This window comes from Gopherus flavomarginatus, chromosome 2, assembly GCF_025201925.1.
Source record: "Gopherus flavomarginatus isolate rGopFla2 chromosome 2, rGopFla2.mat.asm, whole genome shotgun sequence".
Lineage (NCBI taxonomy): Eukaryota > Metazoa > Chordata > Testudines > Testudinidae > Gopherus > Gopherus flavomarginatus.
Window position 1 is genome coordinate 118,079,946 of NC_066618.1, and position 16,822 is coordinate 118,096,767.

The 16,822-nt window shown below is 45.6% G+C and overlaps 1 protein-coding gene and 1 pseudogene across 1 annotated transcript in view; one reads left to right on the forward strand and one right to left on the reverse strand.

Annotated features, from left to right (window-relative positions):
* TGFBR1 (transforming growth factor beta receptor 1) overlaps positions 1 to 16,822 on the forward strand; it is an 86,381-nt gene that overhangs the window by 34,343 nt on the left and 35,216 nt on the right. Inside the window, exon 4 of the mRNA XM_050938233.1 lies at positions 9,232 to 9,462. Within this exon, the coding sequence (XP_050794190.1) occupies positions 9,232 to 9,462 (231 nt within the window). The remainder of the gene's footprint in view (positions 1 to 9,231; positions 9,463 to 16,822) is intronic.
* On the reverse strand, positions 4,130 to 6,221 carry LOC127043937 (TELO2-interacting protein 2-like; annotated as a pseudogene).

The following is a 16,822-nucleotide window of genomic DNA, read 5'->3' on the forward strand; positions in this document are numbered from 1 at the left end:
GACAACGATACCAACCCTACCAAAGACCACGCACACATCAGTACTATCGCCCTCAATCCAGACCATACAACACAACTAGGAATCATACTAGACCTCCCAAAGGCAGACAAAATCGAAGCCAAGCCACCACCTTCCGTCCACTGGGCAATAAACAACAGTTTTGAACCTTTGGTCGAGGGTCTGCACGACCACCCCTTGATTCCACCACTTGTCCATTTGGCCACCGCCTCCAGTATTTCCAACATGCTTGGCAGCGGATTACACAGGACCACTGGGTCCTCGAAATAGTTCAGACTGGTTTCTCCATCCCGTTCATATCCTACCCTTTCCCTTTCCCCATCCCTCTTCAGGGACCCCTCTCTCGAGCAATTACTTCGCACAGAAGCGGCACACCTTCTGCAACTAGGTGCAGTGGAACCTGTGCCGACGCAACATCAAGGGACAGGGTTCTACTCCCGTTACTTTCTAACACAGAAGAAAACCAGGGGATGGAAGCCTATACTAGACCTACGCCGACTGAACAAATTTGTGAGGACACAAAGATTCAAGATGGTCACACTGGGTACAATAATACCTGCATTGGATCAAGGGGACTGGTTCACAGCCATCGACCTACAAGATACTTACTTACTTCCGTATATCAATACATCCAGCTCACAGACGCTTCCTCAGATTCACAATCAGTCAGGATCATTTCCAATACAGAGCTCTCCCTTTTGGACTCTCCACAGCTCCAAGAGGTGTTTTTTTTTTTTTTCCCAAGACCCTAGCTGTGGTTGTGGCTCACCTCCGCAAACACGGGGTCACACTTTTCCCCTGCCTGGACGATTGCCTCATCAGGGGCGACTCTTATGGCGAGACACTTCAAGCCACGCTCTTCACCATCTCCCTTTTTCACAGCCTAGGCCTCCAAATAAACATCCAAAAAACTACCCTGATACCCACACAACAGAACGAATTCATTGGAGCTCATCTCGACTCAACCCAGAGCAGGGCCTCGCTCCCATACAACAGATTCCTCGCTATCACGCAGCTCATGCGTACGCTCTCTATTCGTCCCAGGACGCAAGCAAGAATCTGCATACAGCTCCTTGGTCACATGGCAGCTACCACCTTCGTGGTTCAGCACGCCAGGCTACATATGAGATGCCTCCAGGGCTGGCTCAACTCCAGTTTCAAACCCAGCAGACATCCCTTAGGGATGCTGCTAACTCCTCCACCCCATGTTGTAACTTCCCTACAATGGTGGACAAGTCCAGAAAACCTCTGCACAGGGGTTTCCTTCCAGCAACGATCCCCAACGCTCATGCTCACCATGGACGCCTCCCTGATTCGTTGGGGAGCACATCTAGGGGAACATAGGGCACAAGGCCGGTGGTCTGCATCAGAGACGCATCTACACATAAATCTCCTCTTAGAGCTCAGAGCAGTGAGGAGAGCATGCCTTCACTTTCTTCCCCTCATAAAGAACAAATACCTGCGAGTCTTAACAGACAACATAGCATGTATGTATTACATAAACAGACAAGGGGGAGCCTGATCACATTCCCTCTGCATGGAAGCCATTCGACTAGGAATTGGTGCATATGACATCGAATACAGATCATCGCTTCCTACCTACCAGGCTGTCACAACACGTCTGCTGAGGGCATCCGCAGTAACTTCTAAACAGAACACGAATGGGAACTGCACCCCACAGTACTCCAATAGCTTTTCTCCCACTGGGGCACGCCGTCAGTAGATCTCTTCGCCACAACCCGAAACTGAAAATGCCCCCTGTTTTGCTCCAGGGCAGGACTCGGGATTGCATCCTTAGGGGATGCGTTCCATGGGATGAAGAATACATCCCCTGGAACAACTACCTCCTGTACGCCTTCCCACCTATCCCTCTACTACACAGGGTTCTTCGGAAGATCGCTGACAAGGCCTAGGTCATCCTTATTGCCCCGGCTTGGCCAAGACAGACGTGGTACCCCTACTTTCTCCGCATGTCCTCCCGTCACCCATGGGCTCTCCCCAACAGGCCAGACCTCCTTTACTAGGACAACGGACGAGTCCTTCACCCCCAGCTCCAAAAGCTCCACCTCACAGCCTGATTCCTTCATGGTTCCAAACCCATGAACTAACCTGTTCCGAGCAGGTCCAGTATGTCCTCTTGCACAGTAGGAGAGACTCCACTTGGAAAACCTACCTTCAGAAGTGGAGACGTTTTGCTCTTTGGTGCTCGCATAAACATTTAGCACCCAATAATGTGAGCCTCCCTAACAGTCTAGACTATCTCCTGAAACTAAAACAGGATGGACTCTCGCTCAGCTCCATCAAAGTGCACCTGGCGGTGCTTACCACCTTCCATGACCTATTGGATGGGTACTCACTCTTTACACACCCCACCATTAAACGTTTTCTCTCTGGCCTGCGAAATCTTTAGCCTGAAATTCATCCAACAGCGGCTACATGGAATATTAACCTCGTTCTTCATGCCCTCATGAAACCTCCATTTGAGCCATTGGCTACCTCCTCATCTCCATATGTCCATGAAAGTGGCTTTTCTAGTTGGCATAACATCAGCGAGGAGAGTTGGTGAAATGAGTGCCCTCATGGCCCACCCTCCCTGCACAGTCTTCTCCAAAGATAAAGTCACTTTGAGACCACATCCTAAATTTCTTCCTAAGGTGGTGTCGACCTTCCACCTCAACCAACATATATACTTACCTACTTTCTATCCCAAACCTCACAAAACTCCACAGGATGCAACCCTGCGTACTCTCGACGTGAGGAGAGCAGTTGTCTTTTATTTAGAATGGACTAAACCATTTCGCAAGTCTCCACGACTCTTCGTTTCCATTGCCGAAAGATCAAAGGGCACGGCTATCTCTAAATAATGTCTATCCAAGTGGATCTCTGACTGCATCAGATCCTGTTACTGTGCGAAGAATCTTCAACCGCCCGACAACATGTAGAACTCATTCCACTCGAGCCATGTCGGCATCCATTGCCTTCTTACACAACATTCCCATTCCTGATATCTGCAAGGCGGCTACATGGTCATCTGAACACACGTTTGCAAAACACTGTGCTCTCACGCAAGACACCATGGTAGATGCAATAGTAGGCCATACAGTACTATCTTCAGTACTCCCTACTGCATCTCCAAAGTCCCACCAGACATAGTGGGTACTGCTACACATTCACCTAGAGTGGAGCACCCACAGGGACCACACTCGAAGAAGAAGAGGAAGTTACTCACCTTGCAGTAGCTGAGGTTCTTTGAGATGTGTGCCCTTGTGGGTGCTCCACTCCCCACCCTCCTCCCCTCTACTTTGGAGTACAGAGGTGACTCTCCGCGGTAGAGAAGGAACTGAGGAGGGTGTGGGGTGCATGCACTCAGGAAGATTCCAACTAGACGGGAGATACCATCTGCGTGCATGCGCCCCAACCAGGCACTGCTACCGAAAATCTCCGATTGACAGCGCCAGGACACACGGTCACCTAGAGTGGAGCACCCACAGGGGGATGCATCTCGAAGAACCTCAGTTACTGCAAGGTGAGTAACTTTCTCTTATCAGCCCTCTCCCACAGTGCTGGCTCTCCCCAAGAGCCATGTGCCCTGTGTACAGCAGGGTCCAGGAAGAGTGATTTACCCTGCAGCTACTCACCATTTTGGGGACTAGTGGTTCATGTGTGCTTGCCTGGGGTCAGCCAGTTAGTGACAGGTGTGTGTGTGTGTGTGTGTGTGAGAGTACTGGCTGTGTTTTAAATCACTACTATCAGTGTTCTGTGTTGCAGACCATACTGCTTCTGTAAAATGTTGCATTTAAACGTCAGAGATGACTGTGGGAGCCCAGCCTCCCTCTCTGTTATCGGCAGCTGAACGGCTGCGCAGCATTAGAAAGTGGCCAAGAAGATCTAAGGAGGACTTTCTGCATGTTATGATACCCGGCCACTGAGAAACAGGAATTGAAGAAGTGGCGGGACAAGAAGAGAGACCAGAAGGAGAACATGACATGCTACAATGAAACCACAAAGTGGCTCTAAGTGGAGTGCCAAGCAGACATGCTCCAGGCAATACTAGCTCTTCAAACTGACCAGCACTGCACCTGCCCTCTCATGCAGCTGCTGTTTTTTCCCGCAAATTTAAATATTTTAATGTAATAAAAAAACAAAAGCAGGTTCTGGCTATTATAGGTGTTTCTCAGGTGTTCTCTTGCACTTGTCAGATGCAGGCCCGAAGGCTACAGTTGTCACAGCTGTGGTAGATTCCTTCAAGCAGGATCTTCATTTGCCCCTGAGAGCAGTGATGCAGCAGGATCAGGCACTCTGTGGCCCCACGGAGCAGGGCTATTTTCACTGGCTGTGGTGTCAGGCCTCCATCAGTAGATACACCCCAAGTCATCTTCAGCAGGGCCTTGAGGAGCACAGTGAGCCTGCATGCCATTCGTGGCCAGGCATGCTGTATGGTGCACTTCAGTGTCTCTAATATTCCCAATCTGTCTGCTTCATCTGGACCATCACAGACCTCCAGGTGTCCCACAATCACCTGCTCCAGCCTCTTCAGGTGCTGTGCTATCAGGATGCCAAGCCTTTTCACAAAGGCAGGCAGGTTCCCGGCATACACTGTCTGGAGTGGGAGCCGATGTTTTGCTTCCACGTGAGTCAGAACTAGCTGCAGGACCTCAGAGCAGCAACTCCCTGTCATGAGTTCCTGAGACAGCCGCTGTGGGGATTTCTCCAGAACCAGCAGCAGGTCCTACAAGCATAGCAGCACCACCTGAATGAGCTGTGCCTCTCGTACGTAGAGGTGATGGTACAGTGCATGGTAGACAACCTATGCCCTATTAAACTGATTCAAATCAGCAGCTGGCACATTGAGAATGACATGATGCAGGCAGCACACACCCAGGATTTTATTCTCTTCCTGGTAGTCATCTGAGAGGAGCAGTGATGGTGGGAGGACACTCTCTAGCTAAGGGCTAAGCCATGGCCGGGTGACTTGACGCAGCATCCAGGAGAACACATGCTTTGTGGCAGGGTTGCACTTCCAAGTTTCTTTAGTCAGCTCCCTTCTTCATCTTCGCTTCCTCCCTGGAGGAATTCAGCCACTGACCCACAGCCTGCAACCTGAACCACAAGGTCAGCAGTTCCTGTGCTATTGACCGAGACCTCGAGCTGATCTACGGCTTCTCTGCATGGTGTGTTGCAGCAAAGATGTAGATCAGTCCTAGGCAATGTGGCAGGACCTGCCTCACCACCACGTCACCCAGGGACCTGGATCCCTTGGTAGCTTCCACTTTAGCAAGGAGGCTAAGAAACACCAAGCCAACGTCTGCTGTTCTATCGGCCACTGTGGTGTAAAAGTCGTCATTACTGGGTGGGCCCCAGTGTCTGAATCCTGCTTTGGCAATGCTGCATAGTGGCACAGCACAGACACCAAGTCCCCCAGCAACTTGGGGGTGACATTGGGGTGGCAGCCCCCAAACAGCCACTGGCAGTCTGCAGCCTCGAAGAGCACATGCAGGTCTCTGACCATCCCTGCCTTGGCACTGCCGTTGACTTCCTCTGCTGAGAAAAGCAACAAGATTTTGGAGAGAACCTGCTCTGCTGGGGGAGAGGCAGTGGCAGCTGGGCATTCGGGGTCTCCCCTGTCTGGTGGGCTCTCCAACTGCAGGGATTTCAGCAGGCTGCTGATCTCCATGGTGCTGATTGCAGAGACACCCCCACCTGGCCCACCGCCCTTCCTACACTGATCCTAAGTCCTGACCACAACCACCTCCCACACTGTCTCCCTCACCGATAGACCCGACACCCTGACCCCAGTCATCTCTCCCTATACAGACCCCCCCCCGCTCCATTTACACTGCCCCCAACTGTAATCCCTACCCTTAAACCCTGATGCCACTCCCTCTCCTACACTGACCCTAATCCTGCACCCCCACTCGCCTCGGTCAGCCTGGAACCCTCCAGGACCATGCAACCCACACACACTGCCAACACACTCTTATCAACCTCCTGGCTCCACTGTCTACCCGCAGCATTCTACTCCTCCCCCCTCAGTCTAGCACTGCAGACTTGCACTACCCACTGCACTCAGCACCTGTCCCTCTGCAGTGTGGCCCTGTTGAAGTACAGTATCTGCTGCATTGTACTCCAAAGGAGAAGGTTGGATATGATACTTGGACATACACACACCTTTAGCTGTCCTGTGACCCTCTCCTTTTTCTGGGACCTTCCCTTCTCTATCAGCCTCAGTGCTGATTTTTTTTGTTTGACTCTCTCCTCCAGTTGTCTTTTAATAAAATAATTGTGTTGGTTTGAAAGCAATCTTTGTTCTATTATTGAAAGCAAAAAGAGCACTGCAAACCAACACACAATTATGTTAAACCTACATATTGCATCTTGTGCACCAATCGCCACCTAGCATTACAAGCGCTGTACTCTGGAGCATAGCAACAAATACTAGTAGCTTTCAGCTTCAAATTGTTGCCTCAAGGCATCCCTGATCCTTATGGCCCTGCGCTGCACCCCTGTAATAGCCCTGGTCTCTGGCTGTTCAAACTCCACCTTCCAGGCGCTGAGCCTCTGCGGTCCAGCCCTGAGTGAAGCTTTCATCCTTCCCTTCACAAATATTATGGAGCATATGGCACGTGGCTATAAGCATAGGAATATTGTCATTGGCCAGGTCCAGCCTCTCACAGAGGCAGCGCCAGTGGGCTTTTAAATGGCCAAAAGCACACTCCACAGTCATTCTGCACTTGCTCAGCCTGTGATTGAACTGTTCCTTGCTGCTATCAAGGTGCCCTGTGTATGGCTTCATGAGCCACGGCATTAAGGGGTAGGCAGGGTCTCCCAGGATCACAATGGGCATTTTGATTTCTGCTATGGTGATCTTCTTGTCCAGAAAGAAACTCCCTGCTTGCAGCTTCCTGAACAGGCCAGTATTCTGAAAGATGTGTGCATCGTGCACCTTTCCAAACCGCAAGTGCCTGAAGAGAACTATTGAGAAATACCCCCTTGCAATTAATGTGCTAGGTGGTCTGATATTGGAATGTGTGCCATCTATTGCCCTTCCACAGTTAGGGAAGCCCATTTATGCAAAGCCATCCACAATGTCATGTACGTTGCCCAGTCACGGTCTTTCAGAGCAGGATGCAATTAATTGCCCTGCACACTTCCGTCAACACGAATCCAGCATCGACTTTTCCACTCCGAACTTGTTAGCTACCGATCAGTAGAAGTCTGGAGTAGCCAGCCTCCACAGTGCAATCGCCACACGCTTCTCCAGCGGTAGGGCAGCTCTCATTCTCAACTGGGGTGAGCTCATCACACAGTCCCATGACTTTTTCCTTTGTGGCTTTCCTCTGAAATTCTGCAGCCGTTGCTCATCATTCCAACTGTGCATGATGAGATCCCACCACTCAGTGCTTGTTTCCTGAGCCTAAAAGCGGCATTCCACTGTGGTTAGTACCTCCATGAATGCCGCAGGCAATTTCATGGTGAGATCAATGTCACACTCCTTTTGCCTCTGTAGTTTAAGGAATAACTCCACTGCCACTCGTGATGTGTTAGTCATAGCGAGCAGCATATTGGTTAACAATTCGGGATCCATTCCTGCAGCCTGAAGAAGCAGGGTGCACAATACAGAAACAGTTGAAAGATGGCACCAAATGTGGATGGAAGCACAGGGATTGCTGGGATGTCCTGTGACTCTCTCTGCCTTTCCACAACTCTTAGCAGCAGAAGAGAAAGAGGTGGTCTGTGGGATGGCTGCCCAGAGTGCAGTGCTATGAATACTGCTGCAAGTGTGAACGTGCTTTTGCGCAGGCAGCTAACAGTGTGATGACACAACAGTGCTTTCTCTTCAGCGCTCTCTGACCAGTGCTGTAACTCTGCAAGTAGAGATGTGCCCAAGGAAGCCTTAGGCCATCTTTATGCTACCACCTGAGTGACATAAATTTTATCAGCATAAGTAGTAGTATACACAGCACTATATTGGCTGGAGAGCTTCTCCTGCTGACATAGCTACCACTGTTGATTGAAGTGGTTTTATTTCAATGGGAGAGCTTTCTCCTGTTGTCATAGAGTGGCTACACAAGCAATCTTACAGAAGCACAGCTGTATCAGTACAGTAGTGCTGCTCTGAATTCACTTATGTGGATGTGGCCTTGCAGCTGGAGAAACTCTGGTAGCATGATCCTGACACAAAAATAAAATGCAGAGAGCTTTTGGGTGAAGTGCTGGTTGGCAGGAGATTTGGAACTGTAAGGAAAGCAACTATCTCCTGCTGTTTGATTATTCCCATTGTATTCAGGGATATAAGACTTCTTGCATTCTTTATAAATAAACAAGGTTGTGTGTTTTTATTAAAAAATAACAAAATAAAATAAACCTGACCAATCATTAATTTCTCCCACTAACCAAAATAACCTGGTAGGCCTTGAAAATGGGCTAATCAGTGAAGTTGGCAAGGGATACCAGTAATTACTTCCTTGTCTCTGAAATGTCAAAATATTATCCCCATTTTGCATATAGTGAAACCTAAGATTAAGTAACTTGTCCAAGGGCACACAGGAAGGCTGTGCTGGAGTGGGCTAGCACTCTAACCACTGTATCATATTTGATCATAAATGAGTTTCTTAACATCTCTAGCTTCTTTTCCTTCTCAGGACTTTTTTTCCTTCAGTTTGTTTTGTGGTAGAGGACTAGAAATGGAGCTTGAGGGGTTTTTTTCCCATAAAATCACTCTTTTTTTTTTTTTTTTAAAGTAATGCAGTGGTGCATATTTTTTATTTTTCTTCATACATTGCTGCATTATTAATTTTTAAACCACTTTTTGAAATGATGCCCAAATGTCTTCCCGGGTGGCTACATTTAATGTAGAATGCAATAATGCACGAGTAGTTCAAAACTTTAAACTCAAAGGAAACTAATTTCACATTTACTGTATTTGTTACAAATCCATCTTTAGAATTTGATTTAATCATTTGGTAGTTGTAATTGCTGGTATTTTCAAAGTTGCCAAACAAATGTTTAGGAAGGCTTGTCTTCAAAGGATTGATCTTCCAAAAGAATTGAACTCCTAATTTAGATTATGTATGAAGTAAGGTGAGGAGGACTGTTATTTATCTCTAGCTCTTAACTAATCAAGACAAGCATTATGTATCTGTTGCTTTATAAGCAACAGATCTTTTCAATTAACAGTTAAGTGAGCTTAAGCTCAATTTTTTAATTTTTTAGGTCTACCTTTACTTGTTCAAAGAACAATTGCAAGGACTATCATACTTCAAGAAAGCATTGGGAAGGGTCGCTTTGGAGAAGTCTGGCGAGGGAAATGGAGAGGAGAAGAAGTTGCAGTGAAGATATTCTCTTCAAGAGAAGAACGCTCATGGTTTCGTGAGGCAGAAATTTATCAAACTGTTATGCTACGTCATGAAAACATTCTTGGATTTATAGCAGCAGACAATAAAGGTTAGTAAGCTTTTGATAACTTCACTTTTTATTGATTGTACATGTACTAATTCAAACTGTTCACGGGAATTGAAAATACAAATGCCACTTTCTGGACATTTCATGTTCTTTGATGCTTGTGGAAAGGTTGTTGCAAATGTAATCCTCGATTACATGTGAGTTTTATGAAATTTGTTTTTGTTTAACTTTTTAATGACTGGTCATACAATTTACCTCAAAAAACAAACAATTGACTCAAATCTCAAAACTAGGCAGCACATTATGCATAACCTGCACACAGACATACTAAGCCTTATATTTAAATGGAATTGTCTTGTCTGAACAACTCAGTTTTGTATAGTTACTGAACCATTTCTGTAAATCTGCCGGTCATATGGTCAATATGCATGTTTTGTGCTCTAACTTTCTGCTACATTCAAAATTCATTTGTGCAACTGCCATGATTGCATCAACAATTCACTGCACTCCCAGCAAGCTGTTTAGCCTCCACTTCTCTGTATCTTGTGACAAGTTTAAGCAGTTACTCCCCCGAATAAGATTTACTCCTTTTTTTAATTCAATTTTACTACCACAGTTGCATTTGGAGTAGTATATTACTCCCAGTTGAGCTCTGCTGTCCCTTTCATTTATATAGTATCATATGACCGTATCTTAAATTAAACGGTCAGCTCCTGTAACTTAAGTAAAAGTCGCACCCTAAAAATTGTCAAGGAAGTTTCTATTTTGGGAAGGTGTGTAGACCTAATCCAGATATGACTTAGATTTTATTAAAGCATTACTAGAAGATTTTAACTTTTAACTTCTCAGACTTGCAAAAACGCCCAAATCAAACAGTTCCTGTCTTTTTCTTGGGAATAGGTTTTTTTGCCTGTTGATAGGCAATATCAACATAGCATTTTCCATAGTTGTAATAGAACTAGTCAAAGCCCAATGCTAAATATACCAAATACTGAAATGTCCCTAACATATCCTATCAAATTAGTTTCCCTAAGGAAAAATGAAGTGTACAGTTTTTGCTTAGAGTTCATCAATATATTTTTCAGAAGCTGCATTCAGTTTGTCAAAAGTATTTGAGAGTCATTCACTTAAAATTTGGAAAGGTGAAGAGACCATTGCAAGTGAGGGACCTCTCATAGTAAGAGTACAAACCATTCAGAAGTATTTAAAAAAAGAAATGGAGAATTTTAAAATAGTTTTAACTATGAGAACACATGCAAGTCCTTAGGTGGGGCGGGTGTGTGGGGAGAGTATTAGTGTGCTTCAGACCAAGGTGGTCTGAACCTCTAAATGACTAATTACATAGATTAACCTTCTTATCATTCTACCTTCTTGTGATGTACTACTCTGATGATGAAATATATATATATATATATATATATATATATATATATATATATATATATATATATATATATATATAACCTTGCAAATATTTTTTGTGTTGTGAAAAATAGGTCCGAGGTCAATAAATGTAGCCATTAACCACCCTTTCTTTTTTCAAAAGAAGCTTGCACCTCTGAGTGGAGATTTCATGTAGCAGTGTTACTTATGCTCTGCACTTCTGTATAGTGCTGTGCTGGCGAACTTGCCTTCAGTTCCTTCTAAATTGCCTCCACTTGAGACTGAGTCTTAGCAGTTGTCCATGCTGAGTTTACCTCCAGCTGTGCCCTCATAGCTCTTATAGTAGTTTATTTTAGTAGTAGTACTAGCTGTAGTTGTTTAAAACTAATTTAATTTAAAAAAAAGAAAAAAAAAAGAATAGTTTTAAGGATTGTTACCCCATAGATAGTTTCTCCCCTCCTCAGAGCTTTGTTACTGGAAGGGCATGCCCAGTTCTGCCTATCGTATCAGGAGGCAATCCTGGTATGTGATGAACACTCCTGGTGCATCTTTTTTGCTTCAGGGAACTTCATGTTTCCAAAAAGTGCCTTTGGTCTAGCATGAAAATCTAGAGCCAGAAAAAACAGGGAGATCAAATTTTGGTTCCTCATGATGAAGAGTTTGCTGCACCCCCCCGTATGCTGATCTTGAAATAAGTCTGCTACCTCTAATGTCTCCGAGCCACACTCCTCAAGGACATCTAAGAGGAAAACCCAAGACTTTTCTCTCATAAGACTTGTGTAGGCCATGCCCCAAGTTCTCCGGGTAGGAATCTGCCTCAAAGAAGTCAGTTGCTGATAACTCCAGCCACTTCAGCACCCATCAGACTCTGACCTGGTACCCACAAGGCCGATGGTTCCTCAGGTACCCAGGGCACTGTTAAGCCTAACAACTTCAAAATGTCAGTCTCCAATAGGCCATCAGTACCATCAGGGGAACGGGGCATCACGAAGAGCTCTACTGCTACTCGCTCAGTACTGAAGATTGCATGGGCTCCCTCTGGACTCCACTCAGAGCATTAGACACTCATGGTACCATCAGCTCCCTCAGCTACCATTACTTCGGCTCAAGCCATGAACATGATACTAAGCACACTTTCAGTACCACAGGAGTTTTATTTTTTTCCCAAAGACCTAGCCGTGTCCGAAGTGCCCGAATCACCGCTACTCAGCTTCAGTCTTCTTTTGGTACCAATATCCTCCAGATCCCAGGACACCTGTCCAGTACAGACAGTTTTAGCTCAAGTTTCTTCTGGTGCTCCACCACTTCATAAGAATTCTTCTCTTCTAACTCATTCTGAAGATCTTGACTTGGTCTTTCAAATATCTGTCCAAGACAGAAGTCTCTGAGGAAATTGAAATCACTTGTGAGAGATGTCCACAATCTTGCTGGTATCAGCACCCCTGCCATGTGCACCACCCAGTTGGCCATACTGGGACCCTTGGGTGACCTATCATCAGCAATTAACTAGTGCCTCCAGCACTACCTATCTCAGACATAGACAGTCTCCATCACCCTCCCTATCTAGGAGACCAGAACTTCAGGAAGAAACCTTTTGAGGAACAAGAAGCTCAGGCTGATGAAGCGGTCTCTCCACCAGTCAACATGTCTTCTTCCTGCCTGGATGAAGCAGTTCCGCAACCTCCACCATCTGTGGCTGCTGATGTCCTGGAACTGCCAGAGTTTAGCAAGAGTTGCAGATCTCTTGAGGAGATTAAAGAAATGCAGCATAAGTTTCCTGACATCCTTTATACAGCTTCATCTGCTCACATTCCCCTGCCTGTTAACCTTGGTAGAGTCCAGGAGGGCCTTGTTCTCTGGCACACCCTGATCACAATTTTGCCAGTGTGCAAGACAGTGGATAAAAATATTATGTCCCCCTCTAAGGGCTCTACATCTTTATTTTCTCGTCCCTCTAACTCCTTGGTGGTCAAGACGGATAACAAATATGGAATACAGCACCATACTATATCTGCACCCTGTGATAAAGATCATAAGCACTTCAACCTGTTGAGCAGAAAATCCTATTTGGCATCTGCTTTACAATTTAGAATTGCCAACTACCAGGCATTGATGGCAAAGTACAACCACACAGATTATACCAGGCTGAACTTCTTTGAGTGTTTTATCAGCAGAACATAGAGATCAGTTCTAGACAAATTTATTGCAGAAGGCCAGCTGCTCACCAGAATCTCTGCAGTTCTCTCAGTACTGCTACTTGTTCCATTTCTATGGCTATAGCTCTAAAGAGGGCCTCCTGGCTTCAGCTCTCAGAATTTCCAAAAAAAGGCCCACCCTGTGGTCGAATATCTGCTTTTTGATGTCACTAAACTTTTTGCTGACAGCATGGATGAATCTCTGCACATGTGAAAGTACTCTAGGGCCACTTTGCATTCTCTGGGATCTATAAACCTACCCACAAAAGAGGTTTTTTAAGTTCGAGACCGCACAGAGATCTTGCCCTGCCCTATTTTCAAGCTCCGAGGGATCATATGAACCCATATGCAAGGAACCTAGGTTTCAAAGGAAAAAACCACTCACTTCCGGACTTTGGACCTCACAACCTTCCACCTGTAAGCACCAATTTTGAGACACTGATCAAGGTCCTGTGCTACCATACTCTTTTTATACCAATGCAATGGTTCACCTGTTTTTCCTCCCTTCAGTAACTGCCTTTAACACTTGTGGCAAGCTTGGGAATTTATCATTATGGGCAAGCTGCATTTTTTTTTGAAATCCTCTCCACGGGGTACTCCATCCACTTCACTTCACCTCTCTTCCACCTGCCAACCACCTTGCCCTGTCCCTCTTCAGGGACCCCTCTCACAAGCACCTTCTAAGACCAGAAATAGACTCTCTCCTACACTTGGGTGCTATTGAACCAGTTCCCAGGCAGTATAGAAGGAAGGAGTTTTATTCCAGGTACTTCCTGGTGCCAAAATAATGGTGGTTGGAGGCCCACCCTAGATTTAAGGCTATTTAGGACCTTCGTGGAGGCACAAAAAATCGAAATGGTAACACTTGCAGCAATAATTCCATCACTGGAGTAAGGGTGTTGGTTCTCAGCCCTCAACCTTCAGAACGTATATTTCCATATAACGATCCATCCATCTCACAAAAGGGTTATGATGTATTGTTGGTCTGTACAGGGTGCTTCTTTTTGTCTTCTCATCTGCCCCAGGGGTCTGAAAAGTTGTTCCCAGTACAGCACTTCACTGGCAACTTGCAAGGCCATAGACCTTCCTCAAACTGGGCCTACAGTTGACCATTCAGAAATATCCACCTTGACCCCTTTACAAAGGTTAGAATTCATAGGAACCTAGCTCAGTTCAATAGCAGCAAGAGTCTCTCTCTCTCTCTCTCTCTCTCTCTCAGTGCATTGATTTGTGACCCTATCTGACATGGTCAACACAATCCAGATCAGCCCTCAAACTTGGGTCAGGGACTGGCTTCAGCTGTTGGGACATAGCAGCTGGTAGTTCCAGTATAGACTGCGTAAGACTGCGACTATTTTGCCTTCAGAGGTGTTTCAGGACCGTTTAGTTGCTGTGCATATAGTCTGAACGCACTGCTTTCCATACTCACATTTTGTGAAAGAATTTCTCAGTTGGTGGAAATACCCTCAAAACATCTGTGCAGGAGTCTTTTTTTTGCCCACCCTTCCCTGAAGAATGTTATAACGGTGGATGTATCCCTGTTAGGGGAGTACATTTGGACAACCACGCAGCCCAGGGCAGGTGGACCTCAAGAGAAAACTCTACATCAACTGTCTAGAACTCAAGGCAGTCAGATACGTCAGTCTCTGTGTTTACCCTGTTCAGTGGTAAAAACTGAAGGTCATGAAGGACAACATGTTGTGCATAGTCTATATCTGCTGACAGGGAGGGACTCTCTGCACCAAAGCTGTCAAGCTTTGGAATTGGTGCATATGCAATCAGATTGTCCTCAGAATGTGACTGTGGATACAGTCAGCAAGCACTTCTCTCAAGAGCACAAGTAGAAGATGGATTCCATTGTGCTTCACCACATATTTTGGCAGTGACACACCCCTCAGATGCATTCACCATTACCACAAACAAGAAAAGTGTTCAGTTCTGCTCGAGGTTAGCTGGGTCACCAATCCTTGAGGGATGCATTTTCACCTTCCATGGTCATCAGGGTTAATGCTTTCTCTCTAATATCCAGAGTTCTTCTCAAGATAAGAATAACTCTGGCTTTGTCCTTTAATAGTTCTCTCCAGGCCCAGACAGGTGCTTCCTTATTGATCACTCTCCAGACTGCTTCTCATCTTCTCTGCCAGGAAGGTCGAGGATCCTTAACCCCAATTTGAGTTTTTTGCCTCAAAGATGGCTGGTTGGTGGTCCACTAGATGAAAAATAATCTATTCAAAGAAAGTAAAAAATACTATTACGCAGCAGAAAACAGTCTACACACGAGACTTATGTGCAAAAATGGACAAGATTTGGCTGCTGGTATGACCTCAAACACATTCCACCAACAATCTCATTGCTGTCACAAATACTAGACTACATCCTAGAACTGAAATTCTTGGATCTGTCACTGATCTCCATTAGGGTCCACCTGTCAGCCATCACAGTTTTCCGTTCCCCAATAGAGGTTTTAGTCTGTATTTGCTCACCCAATGACAATGAGGTTCTTCAGGGGACTTGCAAATTTCTTTCCTCCATTCAAACATCCTACTCTGGTTTGGGACTTCAGTCTGGTTCTTAAATACTTTACAAGATTACTGTTTTGAACTGATTGTGCTTGTTCACTCCGTTTATTGATGAAAACAGCATTTCATATAACCATCACGTTGGCTTGGCAAATGTCCTTATGACATGCTCCCCTTTCACAATATTTTTCAAAGATAGTCACGTTATGACCACACCACAAATTTTTACCAAAATTATGTTCAGAGTTCCATATTAACCAGCCCAATCATCTTCTGATCTTTTTTTCCTAATCTTCATAAAGGTGGTAAAGAAGAACTTGCTTTACGAGGTTTATTTCTACTTCAACAGACTTTCTGAAAAATGTTCCTGTTGAAATATGTACAGCCACAACTTGGTCTTCTGTACATATCTGAGTGCTATGCAGTAACTCTGAACTATGATTTGTAAAGCTACATTGGCTTGGCTATGTTTTTTTTAATATTGGACTCCACTCCCAAGCCGCCACCTCCTTAAAGGGAACTGCTTGGTAGTCACCTAGAAAGGAGCAGCCATAAGGATAATGCTCAAAAAGAAATGGTTCCTCTTTGAATGCTGGTCCCTATGTGTATTTAACATGTGGGTATGCATATGTGCCATGCGTCTGAGTCTGGAAATTCATCCAAGCAGTGTCTGTTGACCCACGCATGTGCATTATCTTCCCGTGTGCTTCCGTCTGAGAGCATAAGGGGTAGTACAGGTCAACATCTCTCCAGTTCCACCTGAGTTGGAATTGGGTCCTCATTCACTTTTGTGCACTCTGTAAAAGTTATTGTAAAACTATTGTAAATAGTTATATTTCTTAGGGATTCTAGTTTGTAGATAGAATAGACTACCCCACCTAGGCAGGGGCTCGGAGTCATTCCTGGGACTGTGCCCAGGCTCCCGAACTTTAAGAACTGCATCTCCCGCTCTTGTTTTCCATAGCAATGATGTCTCTCTTGTTTGGATGAGAGGCATCTCTCTGCAAAGTGCAGTATTTGCAAATCCTTTCTGCCCGGAATCCGAGAGACCCGAGAGCTCTGTCTGAAGTGCCTAATGGAGGAGACTGAGGCTCCATTCTGATCCAGACCTGGGAAACCCCTCCCCCGACAATATATCACTCTCAGCTGGACCAATAGTGCCTGTCCAAGCACATGCCATGTTGAAGTACTCCAAGCTGCTAGCACCAAAGCCCAAGGGCTCGGTACACAGGGCTCCACATGACAGTAAGAAGTACTGCCATGGACATAAGGACAGATCCCTGCAGCAGACAGCCCAAAAGAAAT